The 27179-nt window shown below is 39.0% G+C and overlaps 1 protein-coding gene across 2 annotated transcripts in view; it reads right to left on the bottom strand.

The window, feature by feature from the left end:
- Positions 1-583: 583 nt before the first annotated feature.
- The window catches only part of dnah5l (dynein, axonemal, heavy chain 5 like), a 362555-nt gene continuing 335959 nt past the window's right edge, over positions 584-27179 (bottom strand). For both annotated transcript variants that reach the window (XM_043690231.1, XM_043690232.1), the window contains 3 exons: positions 19836-20044; positions 14634-14855; positions 584-1416 (listed from right to left, as the gene is read on the bottom strand). In XM_043690231.1, coding sequence (XP_043546166.1) covers positions 1198-1416; positions 14634-14855; positions 19836-20044 — 650 coding nt within the window. In that variant the 3' untranslated portion in view covers positions 584-1197. The remainder of the gene's footprint in view (positions 1417-14633; positions 14856-19835; positions 20045-27179) is intronic.

Here is a 27179-nt window from a genome sequence, read left to right as displayed (position 1 = left end):
AGAATTACCTATCAACGTAAAAGGGAATCCCACAGTCTTCTATAGGCATATAAACAGCAAAAGGGTGCAATGAGGACTAGTGCCAATTATGGAAAAAGATGAAAGATACATATGGAGGCAGAGGACACAGTTGCAGAATTAAATCAATTCTTTGCATCTGAGATAGAAGCTACTGAGGCCATGGTGACAGAGGGGAGAGGAAGGCTTTATTGTGCACATTGTAATTTCAGTCTAGCTTCATTGCTGTACTCCCCTACTGCCAAATTGGTTCAAACCCTCTGTAACAGTGCAAGAATATTCATCTTAATGCTGCAGAAGTGTAATTAGCCTGTCTTGTACACGTTTGTTCTGCCCCAGAACTGGCTCCAATATCTCAACTTACGCATCATTTCCTCAGCCATACATTAACCCATCTACTTCATTCTAAATCTTGTATAGCAAATTTGTGGCAACTATACTAGAAGGACACAAAATATTTGAAACACTATTTTATTTGTTTTTATTCTAAAGATAGCTAAGAATTCATTCCCTGCCGAATAACAGAATAATAAATGCAACAAGATTTGTTCAAAGTTAAGTTTAATTGTTTAGATTCAAGTATATTTTTCAGGAAAGTGAATGTTTTACCAATGCTTGCATGATAATTAGTGACTGTACTAAATTTTTAACCACATGGAAAATCAAGTACCTCTTTTATTATGTTTAATTTGCTGATTTATGAACAAGTACAAAATACAGATTAATAGTTATAATGGTAAGATTCATCAAATTGATAGCTAATAATAGCTTATTTACCAACCTTTAGAAAAAGTAAATGGAATATTTTAAGCTGTTAAGGAAAAAGAACCAAGAAATGTTCAGTTCTGCAGTTCAATGGAAGTGCATCAATGTCTGTTTTACAGCCTTTTTGATTTTGTGGGACAGGCTGGATGGCTCAGTGAGTCTTTTTCTCATGGATATTTGTGAGAGGAGCTCAGTATCAAATAGGTAACTGATCCATTACTGCCCCAAGGATAAATGTTAAAATTTATCCACTATGTGCAACATCTCCCATTTGAATACTGCATTCATTATTTAGTAGACTTTTGTTACAAAACTATTGCGCAATTAAACAACTAGACAATTTTGAATATAATTTCATGTTCTCCTAAGCACAACAATATTCAAATGTGCATTTTGCTGTGTCTAATCATATGTTTATTTGCAGTCACAAAGTAAAGCCACTCCTCGCAGGGTCCAATGATCAGGAATCTGTATTGTTTTCAGATAGAGAGAGAAAATGTATGTCAAATCAGTTCGTCTGGGCTTCTTGTACACAGGGCATGAGTACACTGCCCCCTGTTGTTTCTTTGGATCAGGAGGCGCAGTGGCACTGATTGCATACACATGGACTACAGGAAGCAAAGTGAACAATACCTGCATAAGACACAAGAAGTAACAAACAATTAAATGGATTCAGCAAACAAAGACACAATTCCAGGCTGTATATTTGAATGTGAAATGGCAAATAAAATATTCATATAAATAAGGCTGCGATCAATCATACATTACTAGATAGGCATAACATAATTATCATAATTCTTAACTGTTATAATAAATAGAGGCCTGAAAAGTCTCGCAATTGTAAGCTAGGGACAATTAAAATAATGCTTAATCAAATTTCCTTTTGAATAATTCAAACCACGGTGTTCAATGATAGATGCCATTATATATAGCTGTGCATATGCATAAAGCCAAAACCATCAGACTACGTGAAAGAAGAGAAACAGCAGAGGGAATAGCCAGGAGAGATAAAACAAATGCGAGGTACTGCATTTTGGGAAAGCAAATCTTAGCAGGACTTAACGGTAAGGTCCTAGGGAGTGCTGCTGAACAAAGAGACCTTGGAGTCATACCTCCTTGCAGGTGGAGTTGCAGAAGATAGGATAGTGAAGGCGGTGTTTGGTATGCTTTCTTTTATTGGTCAGAGTATTGAGTACAGGAATTGGGAGGTCATGTTGCGGCTGTACAGGACATTGGTTAGGCCACTGTTGGAAAATTGCGTGCAATTCTGGTCTCCTTCCTATCGGAAAGATGTTGTGAAACTTGAAAGGGTACAGAAAAGATTTACAAAGATATTGCCAGGGTTAGAGGATTTGAGCTATAGGGAGAGGCTGAACAGGCTAGGGCTGTTTTCCCTGGAGCATCAGAGATTGAGGGGTGACCTTATAGAGGTTTACAAAATCATGAGAGGCACGGATAGGATAAATAGACAAAGTCTTTTCCCTGGGGTGGGGGAGTCCAGAACGAGAGGGCATAGGTTTAAGGTGAGAGGGGAAAGATATAAAAGAGACCTAAGGGGCAACTTTTTCACACAGATGGCGGGACGTGTATGGAATGAGCTGCCAGAGAAAGTGGTGGAAGCTGGTAGAATTGCAACATTTAAAAGACATTTGGATGGGTATATAAATAGGAAGGGTTTGGAGGGATATGGGCCAGGTGCTGGCAGGTGGGACTAGATTGGGTTGGGATATCTGGTCGGCATGGACGGGTTGAACCGAAGGGTCTGTTTCCATGCTGTACATCTCTATGAGTCTATGATTCAATGACCATGATGAATACTGCAATTGTTGTTACCCAATTGTTGTTACTGCAATTGCAGCTGATGGTACTGCATTTGTGCTTGTATTCGAAGTTGCTGCCAAGGTGCAAAGGAGAGACCATCTTCTAAGATCTTTCTGCTGAAGTTAAATGGGGATCTGATCAGTTATTGACCCTCCTGGTGCCTCAAATGTATGTAAATATAAGCTTGTACAAGTACGAAGAGCCTTTGGTGTATTTGCTGGATACAGTCGAATTCCAATGTTGTTTGTTTCTGCATATGCTACTGTACAGAATTGAACTGCTTTAGTAATTATGTATGTCTATAAAGATATTTTTATGAATAAAGTATATTTTTGAAATTAAAAAAGTGCTTGTTTTATGCTAAAGTTTGCACCTTAATATAGGCTAAGCAGCTCTGTAGGAAACTTAGACATTCCCATCAGCAAGACTGACACCTTAATGCCAATTAAGTTTGACATTAATTTAACTTTCAGTGCAAATAAAATTGAAAAAATCATGGTCAATGATCTATGATTACCATGTCTATGACTTTTGTCATTCTGAACACCTCTCTCAACTCCCCTTCACTATTTGACAGGTCAAATAAACATTAAGCAGGTATTTGACTCTCTGAAATTAAAACAGAAAACACTGAAAAAAATCAACCTGTCAGGCAGCCCCTGTGGACATAGGCAGAGTCACTATTGCAGATTAATGTTGAACCTTTCATCTAATTGTTTCATTCATCATCTATTGCTCTCTCTCTCTCTCTCTCTCCACAGTTGCTGCCTGACGTGTTGAGTGTTTCAAACATCTTCTGTTTTTATTTTAGTTTTTCAGCATCCTGCCATATTTCACTTTTGTCTTAATTTCTGAATATTTTTGTTAACTACCCTCTTATTGCTGGTATTAAACAGGACAATAATCATGTGTACTTTTTTTAACAGTTATTCAATCTCTCCTGCAATGAGAAAGCTAAATCTGCACACAACACACTACATGTGGAGTAATCATTGTTTTATGGTTGCTTTCACTCACTCTTGAAATGAACACTATTTTCTTAAAAAGCCAGTCTTCAATGATCAGGGTGAATTGGATTAATAAAGGTAGCATTATAAGGTTTGGTAGTATTGTCCCTGACTCTGAGCCAGTAGCTCTAGGTTCAAGTCTTACTCCAACATTTGATTGCCAATGAAACACAGTCAACTTAAACATCTGTTCAACTACAGCAAAGTCAATGGGTAAGGGAGGGTGCAATTACTGGTCAGCCATGTGTTCCGGAAATGAATTGGAGCCTCTACAACCACTAACCATAGCTTCAGCCACAACATGCATCAAAACGGCCTTGCTACCACTGTAACATTGGTTCCTTGAGGGACTGAATGGCTTAGTTGACTGAATGGCCAGTGCAGATAGGTGTCAACAGCATGGGACTTGATCATTATGCTCGCTCGGATGGATTCAGGAGTTGTCTCCTTATCCTACTCATGATGGAGGTCACAATGCTATGGTTTGGACCTGTCTTCAGACAGAGAAAACGAATGGCCACACCAAACAGGTATTAGGCTTTTTTTGTGTGTGTCTGTGAAAAGAGCCAAATAACTTCAGGCATGGGTCGCTGATGCCTCATGGCAGACACCACATTTGCAAATATGCACAGCATGTTGGATGCCTTTATCACTCATTTCTCTTTAATTGTTGGTCTGGTTTTATCAAATTTCTGGATCGGCTATTTGCACATAAGTATAATTATTCACCCTCATTGTACTGAAAATTTTACCATTTGTGGTTTATTTTCATCTGTAAGTCATTTTCCTGAAATGCATTTCCTTTCATTTTGTCACAATCTACTACATGACTTTTCATCCTGTCATTTCCTATACTGTTCCTGACAATTTATTATTCTTAATTATATTTATTTTGAATCAAAATTACTGATCTTCAAAATAAACTGATCTTCAAAAAAACAGAAATTGAAAATCGTTAAGAATTCCAAATATATATTTTCAATCAAAACAAAAACTAAATGATACAATGAATAAACCAAAGAGGTGAATGAGTTGTTTCAATAGTGTCGTGCAAGTGTTCTTCTTGGCATTGTGGGGGATATTTCCTGTGACTTAAAACCAACAAAACTAAAAGTTGTTATGTACTGAACAATGCATTTATAGCAGACTGAAGTGCTAATCATTAGTGGTTATGTAGAACAGAAATTTGAACCCATCATAATTTTATTTAATGAGGTAGCATACATCCTTGTGGAATCAGTTCTATTAAGAAAATATTTTTGTTGTTTCTTCACATCTAGCCTTGTTTCACACTATGCCATCAAAATGCACTGAAGCAGAGCTGGCGCGATGCCACAATATAGTTGAATATTAAAAAGCAGAAAGCAATTTAGTCAAATCTCAGTATTCATCAATTTATTCCAGTATAGTGAATTCCTCTTATAATCTCTCTTGCCTTTTATTTTCATTGCCTCCTTAATCTCACTTTTATTTACAGGTACTTTGAATATGGATGTGCAGCAATGCTTAATTGTCATATTCACATTTCATCAGTTAAATTTGATCACTTGAAGCACACTCTCTGATATTTTACTTTATATGTTGAGATGAATGAATTTGTGTTCTTATATGATTGTATTAAGATCGTAAGAAAAAAAAACACGCTCAGGAAAATTGGAGCTGGGGAATGGAAAGCTCTCACATTTTTGTCAATAGCAAAGTTTAATTTAGCTACACCCCAAGTTCACATGCACAGAAAGGTAATGTATTTTAGTCACTAATCCAACATGCAGGTTTGCTGGTGGGTCATTTTAATTGAACAGAATGGCGGGAGATGGGGATCCCATCTCCAACCTGATTAAGCCTATGTTGGAAGGGGTGTGTAACGGTTTTGCAGTAAAAGCAGAATTGATGGAGCCCCAGTGGATGTGGAGATTGACACTGGGTCATCAGTCAGCATCATTCCTGAATTGTTATACCATCAAAAAGAAATCATAATTGAGAATTGAGAAGTTCTGGAGGAGAGAAAATCCCCAAAATGGAAAGGAACAATGGGAAAGAACACTCATTAATTTATCGATTGATCACAAACCAGCCTTGCACAGAAGATACTGGTTAAAAACATTGGAAATTAAACAGCAACAAGATTTTCCACACAGAAATAGTGAAACTCAAAACATTGAATGATGTGATCACCAAGTATTCTAAGATGTTTAGTGAAACTAATCACCTTGAAATAAGGCCAACATACAAACTCCAGGCCAGTTTTACTGTAAACATTGACTGGTGTCCTAAGTTCTAAGGGACAAAATAGACCAATAGCTGAAAAGATTTGAAATGTAAAATATTATCACAACGGTTGGACAGAATAATCATGCTAATCCAACACTGTGAATAAGAAAGGAAAAAGCCATGGGTAAGCGCATGAGGACTTTATAAAGTAACTGTAAATTAAAGGTAATTTAACACAAGGATTCAATTATAATGCTCGAGATTGAAAGTTTTCAAAATTAAATCTGCACAAATGCCAACCTGCAACTTGAAATGCTCAATGAGTCAAAGTCATAATTGACTATTAATTCCACATGGATCCATTTCAATTTCATAGACTGTCATTTGATTTTGCTTCAGCCTCCAGAATTGTTCAAGGGCTAAGTAAGCAAAAATTCTAAGGAATTCAGGATGGTCTTCATGGCATACTGACTTCAGCTCCAAATAGGTAGATTCATGGCGATGATGAAGGTGTTCCAGCATTTAGAAAACCATGATATTCAGGTGAAAGTAATTCAATGTCTCAAAATTCAGCAGAGTACTTGTAGTATAGAGTTGACAAAGTTGGGCAACATCTTTCCCAGAGCAGAGGGTAAAGTCACCAGGCTATAGAGAGATGTGAATAGTGATGGTTTAACCTGAGAATTACCACACCTCACACAAGCAGAGATGGTGAGAAGGAGAGTCTTGCTTGGTAACCATGGCCAGTGTGGGAATTGAACCCATGCTTTTGGTATTACTCTGCATTACAAACCAGACATTCAGCTAACTAAGCTAACCAATCTGAAGCAAGGTGCAAGCAAAAAGAAACGTGTCACAGCCTTAAAACATGTCTGAGCTCTGATCCTTTTCTTTGGCTTTCATGAATTATTACAGTTAATTCATACCAAATTTGACAACGTTTTGACAGCCATTGAGTAAACTTTGAGGGAGGCTAGTTCATGGTTCTGGACAAGGGAGTGTGACAAATTATTCAAGTTGTCTAAAAGTAAATTGGAAGGTGGTATAATGCTTGTGTATTATACTGTGTCCAAAAACCATTCAGTTAGCATGTGGTGCCTCTTCAAAAGGAGTAGGTGCTGGGTCTCTAGAAGTTGGATAATGATGAGAAGAAACCAATTGCATTTGCATCATGTACCTGGAGTGCCAGTGAGTGCAATTATGAACAAATAGAGCACGAAGCTTGTGTCTGATTTTTTGGAGTAAGAAAATTTAAGAAATACTTGTGTGATCATAGTTCCACAATCAAAACTGATTGTGAACAACTGAAAGCTACTTTGAATCCAAAGACTCCAATAGCTATTTTAGGTGCAACCCAAATGCAGAGGTGGCTTTTGGGTTTGTCTGTTTAAAAGTAAAACATTCATTAAAGAGATCAGATGACAATCATTGTAATCCTGGTGCAATGTCTAGATGACCATCCCCACTGACCAGAACCAAAGAGGATGATGTGTTCTTAATTTCAGATGTGAATGAGCTGCCAGTCACTACAGATGACATTGGTAGAAAAACTCAGAGGCAGTCTATATTGTCAAGGATGCCTGAGTGCATCACAAATAATGAATTTAAAAATTAGGCCATTTTTATCCATTAAAAATTAGTTGCCATTTGATAAAGATTGTGCAATGTGGGGAACCAATACTGCACTTCCAGAAATGTACAGATTACTCATTTATCATGAATGAGGATCTAAAAGAAGTAGCTAGTGCAATACCAAATATGTTGGTTTTAATGTTCCAAGCATTTTTAGATTTGGTGATTGTTCCATTAGATTGGAAGATTGCCCAGAGGATTGGCTAGCACATGGGAAATACATAGTGGCCATAAATGGGTCATTTTTTTTCATTGGCAATATGTAAAAGCAATGTGCCATAGAAATCAATGCTGGCGTCTCAGCTTCTTACAATTTAAATAAATTACTTGGATGGGGGCTCTTGTAATGCCATGGTGGTGTCCCTTTCTCTGAGTAAGAAGGCCTGTGTTTGGGTCCCACTTGTTCCAGAGGTGTGTAATAATGTCTCAGCACGGGTTGATTAGAAAATATCTAAGTGACTTGGATAAAAGGACTAAATTTGCTGAGGTTACAAATATAAGTCAGAAAGTAACTTGTGATGAAGACATAAGGGGGATACATAGGCTAAATGAGTGGACAAAGATCTGGCAAATAGAATATAATGTGGGAAAATATGAAATTGTCAATTTTGTCAGCAAGTCTAAAAATTAACATATTATTTAAATGATGAGAGATCACAGAACACTGAAATTTGAAAGAATCTGGGTACCCTAATACATGACTCACAATAGGGTAGTGGTGCAGGTATAGCAAGTAGTTAGAAAAGTTAATAGAATGTTAATAGTGAGATGTACCAAATACAAAGATAGGGACGTCATGCTTGAGAAACATTAGGCATTGGTGAGACCACATCTCAAATATTGTGCTCAGTATTGGTCTTCTAATTCAAGGAATGAGTTAACTGTATTTGAAGGAATTCAGAGATTGATTAGAGTAATATCTGGAATGGGTGCTTTATCTTTTCAGGAAATATTGGACAGATGAGGCTGGTTTCCATTGCGGTTTGGAAGAGTAAGAGGTGGCTTGATTGAAGTGCATATGATCCTGAGGGAGTGTGTGTGGAAAGAATGTTTCCTGTTGTAGAGAATTTAGAACTGAAGTCACTGTTTCAAAATAATGATTTGCCTATTTAAGACTGAGCTAAGAAATATTTTCTCTCACAGGATCATAAATCTTTGAAAATTTCTTCCTCAAAAGATGGCGGAAGCAGAACCTGAATACTTTTATAGCAGACCAGGCAGATTCTTGATAAGCAAAGAGATGAAAGCTTATCAAGGTTGGGGGACTGTAGTGTAACCAGGTCAGACATAGCCTTATTGAGTGACTCTCAAAGGGCCAAGAGCAGTCTGCCTGCTCCTAATTTGTATGCATTATACAAAACTTTAAAAGATTTTGCTTAGTTTGATGGCTGCTTTTGGTTCCTGGAGGAAGTTGTGTCTGACAACAGACTTCAATGACTTCAGAAAATATTCCAAATGTCATGAAATTAATGGTTAACGCATATCATCCTACCTTGAAACGAGCAGTACAGCATGCAGTACAGATTGTTAAACATACTGTTGTTAAACAAATAGTACAGATAAACTAGAAGAAACGTCAGATGCCACTGAAGTATAAACTGGTGAATATTTATTGCAACATACCTCATACTACTACTGACAGAACACCAGTTGAATTGTTTCACAGAAAAGAGCCTAGAATCACATTGCTAAAGTCTCTTTTATTACTGTCAGTAGATAAAAAAAAACAATTGAGACAGAAACAGAGTCGCTATGTGGGTAAGAGAGAAAGAAGTGTGAAGTTGACCCAGAAGGTTAAGGTAAAAGAACACAACAGGATTAAATGGTTATCAGGGAGAGTTCAAAAATGTGCTATCTTCACATATATTCAGTTAAGATATTTGATAATGGAAATATTAGGATGAGTCAAATAGTTCTGATGTATTGGATCATTAGTATATGAATACCAGTAGTTATTCCAACACAGGTTGTGAATGAAACTGATTCAGACCTTGAGTCAGAGTCAGAAAGTCATGTCTGATGAAGTGTAAAATTAGTCCCTGTTAGAGAAAACATCTCCTCAGTCTCAGACCAGAACAGATAAAGCCCTGCCTCAAGAGTTGAATATTTGAATCAAGAAAGGAGGAATTTCTTAGTAATTGGAAACCTGTGTTTAAGTTTGATTTGTTAGTAAATGGAAACAAGTGATACATTTAGGGTGGCAGGATGGCTCAGTGGTTAGCTCCATTCCTGATGAAGGGCTTTTGCCCGAAAAGGCAATTTTCCTGCTCCCCGGATGCTGCCTGACCTGCTGTGTTTTTCCAGCACCACTCTAATTTAAACACTGGTTTCCAACATCTGCAGTCCTCACGTTTGCCTGGCTCAGTGGTTAGCACTGTTGCATCATAGTGCCAGGGACCTGGGTCCAATTCCACTCTCAAGTCACTGTCTGTGTGAAGTCTACACATTCTTCTCATGTCTGCATTGGTTTTCTCTGAGAGCTCCAGTTTCCTCACACAGCAAAAAGTTGTGGATTGGCCATGCTAAATTGCCCATAACATCCAGGGAAGTGCAGGTGAGATGGATTAACTGCAGGGTTATGGGGATTTGGTGGGGTGCTCACTGAAGGGTCAGCATGGCTTTGATGGGCTGACTGTAGGGATTCTTTGATTCTATATAAGTTGTATGGAATTTTGAACATTAAATCACATATTCATTAAGGAGGTAGGAGTGTATTAGCACCTTCTTTTGGCCATTGTATACTAATGTTAATAACAAGAATAAATGAGCTTTAATTTGGTGTTGATTTTCTACGTGTTGCACACTATTTTAGTTTGTCCTCCAAATATAAAGTTTAATGCAGATTTACTAATTGTTCATGTTTTCCACATGATCTGGATAATAACTTGTATAGGACCAGGACAATAATTGCCTTGACCTGTTCATTCATACTAGCTTGCCTATGTAAAAGGAACCATTCTCATGTCAGAATGACTTGGCTGAAGGCACATTTAATATTGTTTTTGTACCAGATTGAAAATGAGACTGATGAGCTATAGACACATTTTGGACATCCCCAGAAGTTTACGCTTTGAAATCTATGCCCCTGTGGTGTCATTACGTTTTTCACATAGATCGCTAAAGGAGATCCTAAGGCAAGCTGGAGGGGATAGATAAACAATCAGGCAGGCTACAGTGCTCATTGTTTTTTTACCAGGTTGAATTTCTTTTGTAACATTAATTTGAATGGTGGAAACTCATGAATGTTTCTTTACAGTCGGATCAGGTTTTATGCCTTTTTTAAGCTCAGAGGTATTATCATATTTTTCATTTTTTTCTTTTCTCCCTACTCATTTGCTAACTGTTCCCAATATTCAATTAAGCACATTATTATATCTCCTGAATTTCTGTGGGTTTATTAATCTCACCAAATCGTGCTGACTTTTTGTTATTTGCAAATCCGAAGCCTTCCTCCTCTCCTCCTTTTGAAACCTACATTTTAAAAATCTGCTGTCTCATCATCAGCATTTCATTATTTTTGTTTCAGAGACTTCAATGGTCCTTTAAAGATCTGGTAGCAACTTTGGAGAAATCCATGATGCGCATAAGAATGTAGTCATGTAAAATATTTTTAGCAGGAAGCATATGAATTTCACTGCAGAATGTTGAGATTGTTTTAATTGAGGCTTTGAGTTGAATCTACAACAATGCAGGGTAGGATTGCTTAGGGCCGTAACACAGGTCTATACCGATCTTTTCTGCCTAGATTTGGAGATGCTGGTGTTGAACTGGGGTGTACAGAGTTAAAAATCACACAACATCAGGTTATAGTCCAACAGGTTTAATTGGAAGCACTCGCTTTCGGACCACCTGATGAAGGAATGGCACTCCGAAAGTTAGTGCTTCCAATTAAACCTGTTAGACTATAACCTGGTGTTTTGTGATTTTTAACCTTCTGCTTAGAGGTCTGTTAGAATCACAGAATCATAGAATCCTTAGATTTAGATTAGATTAGATTAGATTAGATTACAGTGTGGAAACAGGCCCTTCGACCCAACAAGTCCATACCGACCCGCCGAAGCGAAACCCACCCATACCCCTACATTTACCCCTTATCTAACACTACGGGCAATTTAGTATGGCCAATTCACCTGACCCTGCACATCTTTGGACTGTGTAATTCTCAAACAAATTAGCATGCATAATGCAGGAATGCTTCACACAGCTGGAGTAGATATGTATAAAGCTGCCATTGTCAAGATGTCTAGGTCACTTTTCAAGCTGAAAGGCAGCAGGGCTAAACATTAAATACTTGAACCAAACCTTGCAACTTTAATCATATGCAGTTTCTTTCAGACAGAAATCAAGCCAGAGGTCTGTGTCTAACCTGGAGGTAGGTTGGTTTGCAGCACAGAGTAAGATCAGATTGATTTTGGTTCTTTGCCCTTGTTATAATATTTTTGAGCACCTGCCAGTATGTAACACAATCATTGAAGAGCAGCTGATGGATCTAGAAGTAGGAAATGATCTGGGGTGATCAAATTGATAAATTTGCATCTTAAGCGAATGGAAATAAAAACATTCTATCGCAGAAGTAAAATTTTGTAAAGTCGCCAGCAGGTATTTTTTGACAGGAATTCCTGGATGGATTAAATGCAGTCTGAGCTTTTACATGGTCTTTCCTCAAAGTGCAGTAGGTGGTGTAAAGCTGGTTAAATAACTGAACCTCTCCCCACACACAAGGCAGAATAGAGGCCTTTCCCCTATATCACTGTGTTCGTGTCTCTGAAAAACTGAATCAGTCCAAAAGTCAGGATTGAAAAGAGCCCAGTAATACGTTGATGCTTCTGTCAGTCACATACTACCTGGTTTTTAAGAACAGATGGGCCAGTAATGATTTTCACATGAACCCCCCCCCCAATACAGAATGTTCATTTCTGCCTAGGGCCTTTTGACAATGTGATGTGTTAATTTGCTGTCATTAACCTCCTTAATAATTTAAAAACTCAAGTCCAGTTAACGTTTCAAATATTTTAAAGGTACAGATATGAGTATGTTAAGGCATGCTAATTTGTTACAGAGGGTACAGATATAAGTATGTTATTGCATATTAATTTGTTACAGAGGGTAGATGGCAATAGATTTCCTTAAATTGAAAACAATAAAGGTGAAATATGATGCAGAAAAATATGTTGTCTGACAATATTATTGCTCTTCATTTAAAATATAAATGTATTCATTTAAATATATAAATAGGCCAAATGATGAGAAATGTTTGGGTATACAAGATTATCGAGGCTTAAACTAATTAGAGTCATAACTCCTTTAACCTATAAACTATGTCTACTATGCTTTTAAACAATGAACAGGTAGATAGTCTCATCAATGATCATTTCTGCAGATGAAATGAGGCAGTGCAGGTTATGGAAAAGTGGGCATCCAGCCACCTCTCACAATCACTCACTTTGCCTCTTGTAAGTGACCTCGGACCTGCATGGATTACCCTTTAGAGGGCAGAATTCTACTCTCTCGGGATAGGCTGGTGGGCTGGAATACCTTTAAAATGCTGAGAGAGAGCAGGGAGTGGAGTGCCCATGACCTCCCTACCAACATAACATCTTACTAATGGAAAGAAAGATGGAGGGTGATACTCCCTCCCAGAGGCCAATTAAGCAACTTTCAAGACCAACTAAGGGTCAACTCCTGTCATCTTTCCTGCCATATTAGGAGACGTTAGGGGAATTCTGGTTGCCTCCTTCCAGGCATGTGTACCTGGGACACCTTAATTGGACACCCTATGGCCTTTGATGGGGAGCACTGGTTGACATGGCTGCCCTTTAGGCAATAGACATCTCTACCATCACGAACCAACACACCTCTTCACCAAATGCTACCTCACTATCCCTAGTGATCTTGAACTCCACTTAAATCATTGTAAGGCTAACATCCCTATGTCCTTTCAGCTAGCTGAAGTGCCAGCCATGATCATCATCCCTAAAGGAGCTGATGGGACTGTTGAGCTGTTAGCAACTCTTGGAACTAGGTTCTTGTCCCTTACTAGGACCCAATCCACAAAGGCAAGTGGATCACAAAGTGCTAAATGGATCATTAACTGTAGGCAAAATTTCCAGAAAGGCCAAATCAAAGCTGACCAAGTGGACCAAGACTTTGGGTCCATAGTCAGTCCCTGTCACTATGACAAAATTCCAGCGCATGTGTGAGAGATTTATGTACAAGCAATCTGCTTGTACATAAGAGCCATTCAGAGTTTGATGTACTTCAAACTCTTGCAAAGTCCTACTAAGAATGATTAGCCCCATTCACATCTTTGAAGATAAATAGCATTCAAATAACAACTACTAAAGATACATGGGAGACAAAATTTGTCAACACCTTTAGCTTCAAGTCTGAGATGTAAAACTGATAATGTCCTTCATACTGTTTTGAAGTTTCTTTCCTTGGCTGAATTTTGCCCATTTTTAGGAATGCTTCTTCTAGGTTATAGTTTATATCTGGGTCAGATCAAAACTTATTGCTAGACAAACAGCTATACATGAGTTATCCAATTTCCAGACTTACAGACTATAAAATAAAGTTATAAAACTGCAGCAGAACAGGAAGAGAATTAAAGAAGAGCTTTATAAAGTAGCTCCTTCAATTTCAAATTACGGTCTACCTTGGGGAATGCCAAAGTATCTAACTATAATTTACATTTGACAAGATAATGTGAAACTAATGCTAAAGCTTGCTTTGAAAGTCCCCCAGTGGTAGGACTTAACCATTTTAAGAGTACAAGATGAAAAAAGAAAATTGCTGTCACTTAATCTGGCACAAGAGAAACTCTCCTGAAAAACATGGCAATAAAATAAACCCAGTTTATTGCCCTATAAATGTTCAGCATTTTTAACCCCAGTGTTGCCCTGTGGTGGTTCATGTTTTATGCATTCTATATCCTAATCTTGTACCATTTCGAACTGCTTCCTGAATGGTAAGAATATGTTTCTTTGCTGTTGGGTGTCATGGAAGCCCCTTGGGATTGAGGTGGCTCCATTGTTCCTTGTGCTAAGTCTTGATATGGCCCTGTTACTGTTTGTACAACTACCACCAATCTAATTATTGCAGATTAAAATTGCCTCCACGTGCACCTATAAATACAAATATTTCATTTCTCTATACCGTATGTTTCTGATAATAGCTTACCTTTGGAGATGATTCGATGAGTCTTGTATTCCTTCTGTCCCAGCCTCCTCCATCCAAGAACAAGCCATAAACATAAACACCACCAATATCTGCAGGAGGGAATGAATTAACATCTTCCTTCATCATCTTGGTCACTTCGTTATAAAGGATGACACTATCTAGCGCCCAGCCCTTGCTCAGATTCATGCGTGTGGTTTCCTGTCGCATTGCAGTCAAAAAGCCCTGAGGAAAGAAATATCTATCTTAATGAATAGATCAATTTTTGCAGATAACAGATGTACCAGTAACAGAAACACAGATCAGTGGATGCATTAGTCAATCCCCTATGAGTTAATGGTATAGATCAATTGAAAATTTGGTAATGTTTCAAAATCTAAAGTTCAAAATTCATAACCCTTCAATGCATGTGCAGACTGCAATATGTGATTAACCCAACACCTTATTCCCAATTGTGAAGCCCAATTTGTCAGGCTTCACAAAAACAGATGATATGGATATTATCATATTGCTGCTTTTGTGAGCTTGCCGTGTATAAATTGGAGGAAGTGAGGACTGCAGATGCTGGAGATCAGTTAAAAGTGTTGGGGGGGGGTGGAAGTGAGCTGACACATAAATATGAGGGTGGAGGTGGAGCTTGGAGAAAGATAGCTGGGAAGGCAGTAGATTGATTCTGGTGGGTGGTGATGATAGGTCGGAGGGGAGGGTGGAGCAAATAGGTGGGAAGGCAGTTGGGCAGATAGGACCGTTCAAGATGGCGGTGTCGAGTTGGAGGGTTGCATCTTGGATGAGGTGGGGGGAGGGGAGACGAGGAAACTGGTGAAATTGACGTGGATGCCGTATAAATTGGCTTCTGGGATTCCTACAAATAACAGGTAATATATTTCAAAGTTCTTAAATGGGTGTACAGTGTTTTGGGATGTTCTGTAATCATGAACGTTGTTATACAAAGAAGTCTTACACTACTGGTACAGTGGAAGGAAATACAATAATGTTTTTGGGATTGGCAACAATAAGAACACAAGAAATAGGAACAGGAATAAATCATTATGGACTGTTGAGCCTACTCTGCCATTGTATATGATCAGGATGACCTTCAGCCAATTTCCTATCCACTCCCCCATATCATACAATTTTCTGACAGATCAAAATCTATCTTTTCCAACTTTAGATATATTCTGTGATGGAAACTCCATAACCTTCTGGGCTAGAGAATTCCAAAGATTCACAACCCTTTGAATGAAGTAATTTATCCTCATCTCAATCCTAAATTATCCATTCCCTTTGTTCTGGGACTTTGTGTTTTCGATTCCTGACCAGCAGAAACAAGCTTAATGTCCAGCCTATCAAGGCTTCTGAGAATTTTGTACACTTTAATTAGATTGCCTCTCATTCTTCTAAACACCAGAGAATATAGATCCAGTTTGCTCAGCTTCTCTTTATGGGATAACTGTTCATCCCTGGAACTAATTTAGTGAACCACCATTGTACTGTCTCCAATGTAAATATGTCTTATCTTAAATAGGAAGACCAAAACTGCACATGGGACTCCAGATGTGGTCTCACTGAAACATTTTACAATTAGAGGAAGATTTCTCTATTCCTATATTCAAATCCCCTTGCAATAAAGGCAACAAGCTATTTGCCTTCCTACCTAATTGCTGTATCACATGCTAAGTTTCTGTGAACATTGAAATGAGCACAATCAAGTGTCTTTAAACAGCAACACCTACAAGTTTTACACCGTTTATGAACTATCCTGCTTTTTTATTCTCATACAAAAGTGAACAATTTCACTATTCGCTACATTATAATCCATCTACTATTCTGCAGCCTACTCACTTAAGCTGTTCATTTTTCTTTGCAGTCTCTGTGTATAGTCCCCACAGTTTACCCTTCCACCCAGCAATTGTGGATATATTACTCCCTGCTGCTTCAACTCAGCCATTAATATGGACTGTAAATAGCTGAGGCTCCAGCACTAAACCCTGTGGCACTCCACTAATTGCTGCTTTCCAGCTTAAAAATGCCCCATCTATGTCCAATTTCTGCTTCCTGTCTGTTAATCAACACCTATCCATGGAACTAATATATCCCTCAACTCCATGAGTCCCTATTCTGCCTATTAATCTTAACACCCCATTGTACACCTTTTGGAAATCTAGATCTACATCAACTGTGTTTTCTCTTTAATTTCTTTACTAATTACATCCTCAAAAATCTTTAATAAGTTTTTCAAACAGGATTTTCTTATCATATTTTGCTTTCCTAAGTGCATTGTTAAGGCTTCTGTAATAATAGATGTCAGCATTTTCCCAACCATTTATGTTAGACAAATTCACCTGAAGCACTCTGTTTTCTCTCTCTCTCCTTTCTGAAAAACGGTGTAACATTTGACAACTTCACATCTGATGGCAGTGTTCCTGAGTCAAAGGAACTTTTGTAAATTAATAACCAGTATATCCATTATCTTTTAATTCAAACTCCAGCACAGCTCCTCTGAGTCAAAGTTGTGGGAGTTGCCGACACACTTACTGCAGTGCATTCCACATGTTGCTTCGTGTTGTATCACGACTAGTACTGCCATTTCTTCTCCAATTTATTTATTTAGTTATTGAATCAAGTCATGGTATACACAGCTAGAATAATATGATAGGAGTTTGCACTTCATTAGCTTGGAGACAAAGAAAGAAAACTCATCAATTACTGAGGTGATAAAACAGGTAGAAGATGGAGCAATCTTTTTCCTTATGTACTACTCTTGGACATGAACAAATTTGCTATAACACTCTATCTACATCTCAAACAGACACCATCTCCTGGCTGTGTGCCCTATTCACAAATGATTATAGACTCTTTGAAAATGGACCATAAACACATTTAAATGCTTGTTGTTATAAATGATTGTACCCTAGATTGCAGTGTTTGTTGATATCAGGCTTATCTAACTGAAGGAATGTAAATGTCATAAATGGCTTCCTCTGAATTAGTGGGTTTTTTTCTCTCAATGTAATGAAGCCTACAACAAAAGCATTGGCAGAGCTTCAGTGCTCTGTGGAGATAGGCTGGTTCAGTGGCAACTGATTGTCTGCCTTCATCAATGAGAATGTTTGCTGAGCTCCAACTGAACTCCAATCAGGTAATGAAGTGCTTACTGATGGTCTTCTCAGCCAATCACGAGCCTGGATGCTGATGCCCCATCTTGCAGAAGCTGGATTGGGTTCCAGAGATTGTTGCTGGAAGCCTAGTCTTCAAGGGAACCAATGGTGAGACAGTAGGTTGTTTTCTTCCAAGTCTTGAGGGATCGGAATTGTGGGATGGGTGGTGAGCAAGTGGATTGGAGCCAGAAGGAAAAAACAGTAAAACTGGTCCAACTCGACTTTTGTACTTAAATTGGAGAAACTGTATGACGAGTGTGTTCATTTCCAAATATTACTGCTTCTTTATCCTGTTTGCCAAACTCTAGTGAGAAAAAGGCTAGAAGTAAATTTAAGTATCCTCCCCTGCCCCCAAACTGGCACAAATGGGCATCACTGGCTAGGTCAGCATGCTTTTCCCAGCTCTAAGACAGTGGTCGTTGGTCTTCTTGAGCCACTGCAGTCCGTGGGATGTAGGGACAGCTCATTCGGTTGGGAATTGAGTTCCAGAATTTTCATCCAGCAACAGTGAAGGAACAGCAGTAGAATTCCAAAACTATCAATATGTTCCTCAGCATGCATGAGGAGTATATATGAATGAAGGGTGAGGGTTGGAGCAATGTTTCATGGTTTATTATTTATATTTAGATTTTGGATTCAGTGTTAAATCATCAAAGCAGACCTTCTATCAGTCCTTCTCCACACCCGACAACTCCTTCACTTCTTCCAGCACTGTCTGCCCCAATTCCTAAACCAACCGGTCATACCTCCCCATATTGGATGAAAAAAAAAATCTAGCACCTTTCTTTTATTCACTGATGGGATGTGGGCTGCTGGCTGGGCCAGCATTTACTGCCAGTCCCTGGTTAGCTTTGAGAAGATGGTGGTGAGCTGTGTCCTTGAACTGCTACAGTCCATTTGATGTAGGTACACCTGTAATTCTCAGTCTCATATGGACCTATGCTTTCAGATTTAACATTCTCAGAGTTATTTAGGTTACTGCCATCAACAATCTACAGTCAGAAAAATCGACCGTAAGAAAAGCGAAAGAATTCCATGATTTTGACCAAATGCCACTGAAGGAACGGCAAAATATTTCCAAGTCAAGATGGTAAGTGTTTTGGAGGAAAACTTGCTTGTGGTGGTGTTCCCATGTAACTGCTGCCATTTTCCTTTTGTATTAAAGCGATCATGGGTTTGGATGGTGTTGTCTAAAAACCCTATCTAAGGAGCATCTGGGCAGCTGTTTGGAAAGGTCAGATTCAACAATCAGACATTCTTCCAACTCCGGCCACACAACCTGGAGGGAAAAGCTGGGCCAAATATAAACAGTCCAGGTTCAACTTCAGGCCACTGGCAAGTCTACATCGATGTACCTGAAGAGAATAGTTTAAGTATAAAATAAGTCTGTAGGGGATAGTGGTGATGGAATTGACAGGATCCTTTGATCTTCCTGACTGTAGATTGTTGATGGCAGTAACCTAAATAACTCTGAGAATGTTAAATCTGAAAGCATAGGTCCATATGAGACTGAGAAGCATATACAAAGGGAGAACAATAAAATTTTAAAAATTTGGTAAATAAATTGATGTGATGCAGCTTGTGGTCAACCATCAAAATTGATGTTTAAAATTGATCCATTCAATATTTACAATGCTATAAAAAGGGATTTTCATTTTCTCACTGTCAGAAAATATAAACTTTTGGAGCAGGTTAGCAGTTTTAAAATATATATTTCAATTACTTCCAGAAAATCCTGCTGAAGTATTTTACTAATTCATCACAGGCTTGTTAATAGTAACCGTAAAATAAATTAACATATCTTAACATTCTAAAAACAATAAAATTAAGACAATTGTGTGATTTAACAACTATTAATAAGCACTGACTTCTGTTTAAATGCAATCCTGAAGGAAAGACTGGTAAAACTTGCAAATGGTACATAATAATCTGACTATTCTTGCTTACTTCAGAATGGAGCTCCAGTATGACCAGTATGTTCATCTCCAAGTATTATTTTTTTAAACTGGCTTTTAGCTCTAGGATTCTTTTAGTGTATTTTTCTAACCTGAGGATTAAAGAATCCTGTCATCCAGAACTGGTTTGGTCTTCCATCAAAAATCCAGGTTTGGAATTGTTGGTTTCTTTCAAGCAGCTCTGTAAACCAGAATCCGAGAGTAGCAGACTCCCAGGAAATTTTGAACCAGATCTTTGGAATCCGAGCATCGTACATGTTATCAAGAGCATCTCTCAGGTCCTCAGACATTATAATTGTTCCTAGATAGAAGAACAAAAACATTTGGTTCAAGGAAACATGGCAATGAGATGCTGAAGCAATTGTTCAGTCATTGTATTTTAGAAAATTATTTTCACCAAAGCCAAAGTTTCAAGCTGATTTTTTTCTGTTTTGTTATTCTTCTACCTCCATAATCCACCAGAATTGCTAGTAACCTCCACACACCAAGCCAGCCATCTGAGGTTCATTCATGGAAATATGCTGTAAATATTCTGCCAACTGGCCACAAGCATATTTAAAGAATCTCATTATTGTGAGCACTTCACATCTTCTCATTTATTTACTGGAGTGGTTACATTTCATTGATAGAAATTATGGAGAGAGGAAATAAATCAGACCAAATCCATGCCAATTTAAATGTATTCTTTATTTCAGCCAATTTCAACTTTTGTTTAGATTCACTCATGGCATGTGGGCATCACAGCATGGCCCAGCAATTACTGCCCATCCCCAGTTGCCCTTGAGAATGTGGTGGGGAGCTGCCTTCTTGGACTTCTGAAGTACATGTGCTGTGGTAGACCCACAATAGCATTAGGGGGGAATTCCAGAATTTTGACCCAGAAATACTGAAGCAACAGCAATATATTTCCAGGTCAGGATGCTGAGTGGTTTGCAGAAGTACTAACAATTGGTGGTGTTCCCATGCATCTGCTGTCCTTGTCCTTCTAGAAAATAGTAGTTGTGGGTTTGGAAGATGCTATCTTTGGTGAGTTTTTGCAGTGCATCTTCTGGATGGGACACCACTGCTGCTATTGGGTATCAGTGGTTGAGAGAATGGACAACTGTGGATATGGTGCCAATCAAATGGGCTGTTTTGTTTTGGGGAAGTGGCGAGTATTCCATCATACTCCTGAATTGTGTCTTGTAGTTGGTGGACAAACTTTAGGGAGTCTGGGTGTGAGTTACTTGCTGCAGTATTGTTAGACTCTGACCTATTCTTATAGCCTTTGTGTTTTATGTGGGGATTCTAGTTGAGTTTCTAGTTGTTGGTAACCCCAAGAATGTTGATAGTATGGGATTCAATGATGGTAACACCATTGAATGTCAAGAGGCGGTCAATGCCTAGCATTTCTATGACATATATGTTACTTACCACTTGTCAACCCAAGCCTGGATACTGATTGATGAATTAATTGATTTATTGTTGTCACATGTACTGAGAAAAGAGTTGTTTATGTGCTATACAGACAGATTGTACCATACAAAGTGCATCAGGATAGCAGAACAGAGTCCAGAATACAGTGTTACAGCCACATCGAAGGTGCAGAGAGAGAGAGAGATCAGAATTAACATTTGAGAGGTTTGTTCAAAAGTCTCATAGCAGCAGAAATGAAGCTGTTCTTGAATATGTTCATACATGTATTAAAACTTATGTCTTATGCCCAATGGAAGAGAGTGGAAGAGAGTATAACCAAGGTGGAAAGGGTCTTTAATTATGTTGGTTGTTTTCCTGAGGCCATGGAAATATAGATGGAATTGATGGATGGAAGGCTGGTTTGTTTGATGGACTGAGCAGTGTTCATGACTCTCTGTAGTTTCTCATGGTCTTAGGAAGAGCAGTTGCCATACCATATTGTGATCCATCCAGACAGGATGCTTTCTATGGTGCACCTATAAAAAATAATAAAACTCCTTGTGGCCATGCTGAACCTCCTTCACCTCCTGAGGAAGTGGATACATTTTTGTGCTTTCTTGAATATCAGATCGGCATGGGTGGACCAGAACAGATATTGTCCAGGTCTTGATGAATTTGAGTATGAATTTTTCAGTATCAGAGAAATTCTGAATGGCGCTGAACATTGTGCAATCATCAGCAAACATCCACAGTTCTGACCTTATGATGGAAGGAAGGCTATTGATGAATATAGAGTCATTGAGTCATACAGTGCAGAAACATCCCAAATTGACCATGCTGACCAGGTTTCCTAAACCAATCTAGTCCCATTCACCTGCACTTAGTCCATGTCCCTCTCACCCTTTCCTTTCCATGGACACATCTTTTAAATGTTGTAACTCTACCTGCTTCTTCCACTTTCCCTGGCAGCTCATTCCATGTATTCACCATGCACTGTGTGAAAATGTTGCCCCTCCAGTTTCTTTTAAATATTTCCTCTTTCACCTAAAACTTATGCCCTCTAGTTTTGGACTCTACCCTAGCGAAAAGACCTTGGCTATTCATCTTATCTATGCCCCTCATGATTTTACAAATTTCTATAAGATTACACCTCAGTTTCCTCCAGCCCAGGGAAAAAAGTCCCAGCCTATCCAAACTGTCCTTATAATTCAAACTCTCCAGTCCTTATAAGTTTTTTTCACCCTTTTGAGTTTAATAACATCCACCCTGTAGCAGGGCAATCAGAACTGTACATAGTACTTCAAATGTGCCCTTACCAATGTCTTGTACAGCTGTAATATGGCATCCCAACTCCTGTACACATTGTTGTGACCAATGAAGACAAAATGCTTTCTTCACTACTCTGTCTACCTGTGACACCAGTTTCAAGGAACTACGTATCTATACCCTATGTATCTGTTTCTGTTTGACAACACTCCCCAGAGCCGTACTATTAACTATGTAAATACTGTCCTTTTTGTCTTACCAAAATGCAGCATATCGCATTTATCTAAATTAAATCCCATCTGCTATTCCTTGGCCCACTAGCCCAGTTGATCAAGGTCCTATTGTGCTCTGAGATAACCTTCTTCACTGTCCACTATACCACCAATTTTGGTGTCAGCTACAAACTTACTAACAATGCCGCCTATATTTCATCCAAATTGTTTATATAAATGATGAACAACAGTGGACCCAACACTGATCGTTGCAGCACATCGCTGGTCACAGACCTCCAGTCTGACCAACAACCCTCTACCTCCACCCCTCTATCTTCTACCAAGAAGCTTACTTTGTATCCAATTGGCTATCCCTCCCTGAATCCCATGTGATCTGACCTTAGTAACTAGCCTACCACATAAAACATTGTCAAGGCCTGGATAAATTCCATGTAGACAATGTCTACCAAGCTGCCTTCATCAATCTTCTTGGTTATGTCTTCAAAAAACTCAATCAAGGTTGTGAGACATGATTTTCTACACCCACAACCATATTGACTATCCCAAATCAGTCTTTGCCTTTCTAAATGCATGTAGATCCTACCTCTCAGAACTCCCCAACAACTTCACCACTGATGTCAGGCTCTCCAGTCTGTAGTTCCCTGGTTTTCCTTACAGCCTTTCTTAAACAATGGTAAAACATTAGTCAACCTTCTGGCACCTCAACTGTGGCTGTCAATGATAAAAATATTTCTGCTAGGGAATCTACAATTTCTTCTCTAGTTTCCCACAATGTTCTGGGACACACTTGATTGTGTTCCACGGATTTATCTACCTTTCTGCATTTTAAGACCTTTGGTGCCTCCTCTTTTATAGTGGACTCTTTTCAAGACATCACTGTTCATTTCTCAGAGTTCCCTAGTTTCCATGTCTTTCTCCACAATAATTACTAACGCAAAATATTCATTTAGGATCTTATCCATCTCCTGTGGTTCTATATATAGATGGCCTCATTGATCTTAATGGGATCATATTCCCTCTCTTTTGCCCTTAATGTACTTGTAGAATCTCTTTGGCTTCTCCTTAACCTTATCTGTCAAAGTTCTTTCAATTCCTCTTTTTGACTTCCTGATTCCTGACAGTCTTGCCCTTCAGATGAACAGAAATGATGTCTCTGATCTCTAATTATCTCACTTTTACAAGCCTCCCTCTTGCCTGACATCCCTTTACTGTGAACAGTCTCCCCAAACAACTCTTAAACCTTTCTGTCTAATGCTATCAAAATTGGCCAGTCCCAATTTGGAATTTTAACTTGTGGACCTTTTCCATGACTATTTAAAAATTAATATAATTATGATCACTGGTCCCAAAGTGCTCACATCTCAGTCAACTGCCCTGCCTTATTGCCAAGAGAAGGTCAGGTTTTGTCCCTTCTCCAGTAGGGCTATCTGTATATTGATTGAGAAAGCAGCTGAAGATGGGTGAGCCTAGGACACTACCATGAGGAATACCTGCAGAGTGGTCGTGGAGCTGAGATGACTGACCTCAAACAACCACAGTCAACTTCATTTGTGCCAAGTGTGACTCCATCCTACAGAGAGTTTATCCCCATTCCTACTGACTCAAGCTTTGCTAGGACTCATTGATGCCACACTGAGTCAAATGCCACCTTGATATCAAGTGGCCTACTGCAATTTGGATGCCCAGACTTGAGTTGCGAGATCTGGTTGAAGACTGTCCCATTTAGCAAGGTGATAAGGCCAAGCAACATGTGAAGGCGAAGCTTTGCTTCCACGAGGATTGTGCAGTAGTTACCCTTAACAATACTGTCATGGACAGATCTACTTGCAGTAGGCAAATTGGAAAGGATGAGGTCAAGTACATTTTTCCCTCTTATTGATACCATCTGTCACAGACCTAGTCTAGCACCAATATCATTTAGGACTCAATCAGCTTACTCAGTAGTGGTGCTGCCAAACCAATCTTTAAAGACATTGAAAGAAAAACCCTCACCCAGAGTACATTCTGCTTTCTTGTCACCCTTAGTGCTTTTCCTAAGTGCTGCTCAACATTGATGAGCACTGATTCATCAGTCAATGGAGGACGTTACATGGTAATCAGCAAGACGTTTCCTTGCACATATTTGACCTTGTGTCGTGAGACGCTTTTGGAGTTCAGAGTCAATGTTGAAGATTCCTAGGACAACTTCCTCCTGCGAGTATATCACTGTATTGCCATCTCTGTTGAGTTTGTTCTGTCAGTGAGGCAGGATACACTGAGGGTTGGACGTTGTCAGGATGTTATGTATAAGGTATGATTTCATGACTATGACTATCTCAGTTTGTTATTTGACTTGTCTGTGAAACTAGTGATGTAATATGGATGTGATTACACTGGAGTGGAGGCAAAGGTGATTCAGCAAGGTGTTGCCTGGATTGCAGCATTTCAGCTACGAAGAGAGGCTGGATAGGCTTGGGATGAATTATTTCGTTGAGAGAAGTCAGAGAGGGTATTTGATTGAGGTGACAAGATTATGAGGGAAATTAACAAGGTGCACAGGAAGTAGTATTTTTCCTTTAGTTAATGGGTTAATAACAAACGAGCATAATTTTAAAATGAAGGGCAGGATTTTGGAAGTATTTGGGGAAAATATTTTTTCACTCAGAGGCTGGTGGGAATCTTGAATGTACTGCCTGTGGGGTATGTTGAGGCAGGAAGCTTCACAACCTTTTAAAAGTATGTGGATGAGCACTTAAATGTTATAACACTCAAGACTATGGGCCATAGGCTGGAAAGTGGGATTAATGTAAATTAACCATTGCAGATTCAATGGGCTAAGGGATCTTCTCTTCATTGTAAGACTCTAGGAGACAGTTCTTCAATGTTGGCACTAACCCCAGATGTTAGTGAAGAGCACTCTGCAAGATCGACAGAGCTGTGTTTGCCTTCGTCATTTCTAGTACCATCTGTTTTCATTTTGTTTTTCCTTTTTAGCAGTTGTTACAACTGAATAGCTTGCTAGACCATATCTGAGGGCAGTTCAGAGTCAACCACATTGGTGTTGGTCTGGACTCACATGCAGGTCAGACCAAATAAGGGCAGCAGGAAGTTGTCTAATTTTCTAACAATCAATATCATTAGACTCTTAATTCAGTTTTTTAAAACAAAATTTAATTCACATTCCATCATCTGCTATGGAGGAATTAAAACCCAGGTCCCTGGGATATTATCTAGATCATTGGATTACTAGCTCATTGATAATACCACAATGTTATCACCTCCCGCTTCTGACTCTCATGAAGTTATTCTTCTATAGCATAAGGTGTTAATGAATAATAATGTTAAAAATCACACAACACCAGGTTATAGTCCAACAGGTTTAATTGGAAGCACACTAGCTTTCGGAGCGACGCTCCTTCATCAGGTGATTGTGGAAGGCTCGATCGTAACACAGAATTTATAGCAAAAATGTGCAGTGTGACGTAACTGAAATTATACATTGAAGAATTGATTGTCTGTTAAGCCTTTCATCTGTTAGAATACAGCGATAGTTTCACTTCCTTCATGTGTAAATCACAAAACCCTTTTTTTTAAAGTTGCATTCTCGGGTTAGCTGTTAACAATGGTGATAGCTAGACAATATGTTGAAGGTGTTAGCCCCCTGTGTTCTCTGTGTTTGCACCCCAATATGCCAACATTTTTATGCACAGGTTTGAACAAGATTTCTTCTCTATGCAGGATTTCCAAACGACATTGTACACCAGGTACATTGATGACATTTTCTTCCTCTGGACCCATGGCGAGGAGTCACTGATAAAACTACACAGTGACATCAACAATTTTCATCCCACCATCAAACTCACCATGGACTACTCTCGACTGTCTGTCTCATTCTTGGACACATGCGTCTCCATCAAGGACGGACACCTCAGCACCACACTCTACCGCAAACCAACAGACAACCTCACAATGCTACACTTCTCCAGCTTCCACCCAAAACATATTAAAACAGCCATTCCCTATGGACAAGCCCTCCGCATACACCGGATCTGCTCAGATGAGGAGGAACGTGACGGACACCTGGAAAGTATTCAAGGATGCCCTCACAAGAACGGAGTACAATGTTCAACTCATCGACCGCCAATTCCGACGTGCCACAGCAAGGAACCGTAATGACCTCCTCAGGAGACAGACACGGGCTGTAATTGACAGGGTACCCTTCGTTGTTCAGTACTTCCCAGGGGCTGAAAAATTACGCCATGTTCTTCGTGACCTGCAACACATTATCAATGAAGATGAGCACCTCACCAAGACCTTCCCCACACCTCCACTACTTACCTTTAAGCAACCGCCAAACCTCAAACAGATCATTGTTCGTAGCAAACTGCCCGGCTCTCAGGCCAACTCCACACAACCCTGTCACAGTGGACGCTGCAAGACATGTCAGATTGTGGACATAGATACCACTATTACACGTGGGAACACCTCCCACCTTGTACATGGCAGATACTCATGTGACTCAGCCAACTTTGTCTATCTTATACGTTGCAGGCAAGGATGCCC

This window comes from Chiloscyllium plagiosum, chromosome 5, assembly GCF_004010195.1.
Source record: "Chiloscyllium plagiosum isolate BGI_BamShark_2017 chromosome 5, ASM401019v2, whole genome shotgun sequence".
NCBI classification, from domain to species: Eukaryota; Metazoa; Chordata; class Chondrichthyes; order Orectolobiformes; family Hemiscylliidae; genus Chiloscyllium; species Chiloscyllium plagiosum.
This window is presented reverse-complemented; position numbering and strand designations above follow the sequence as displayed.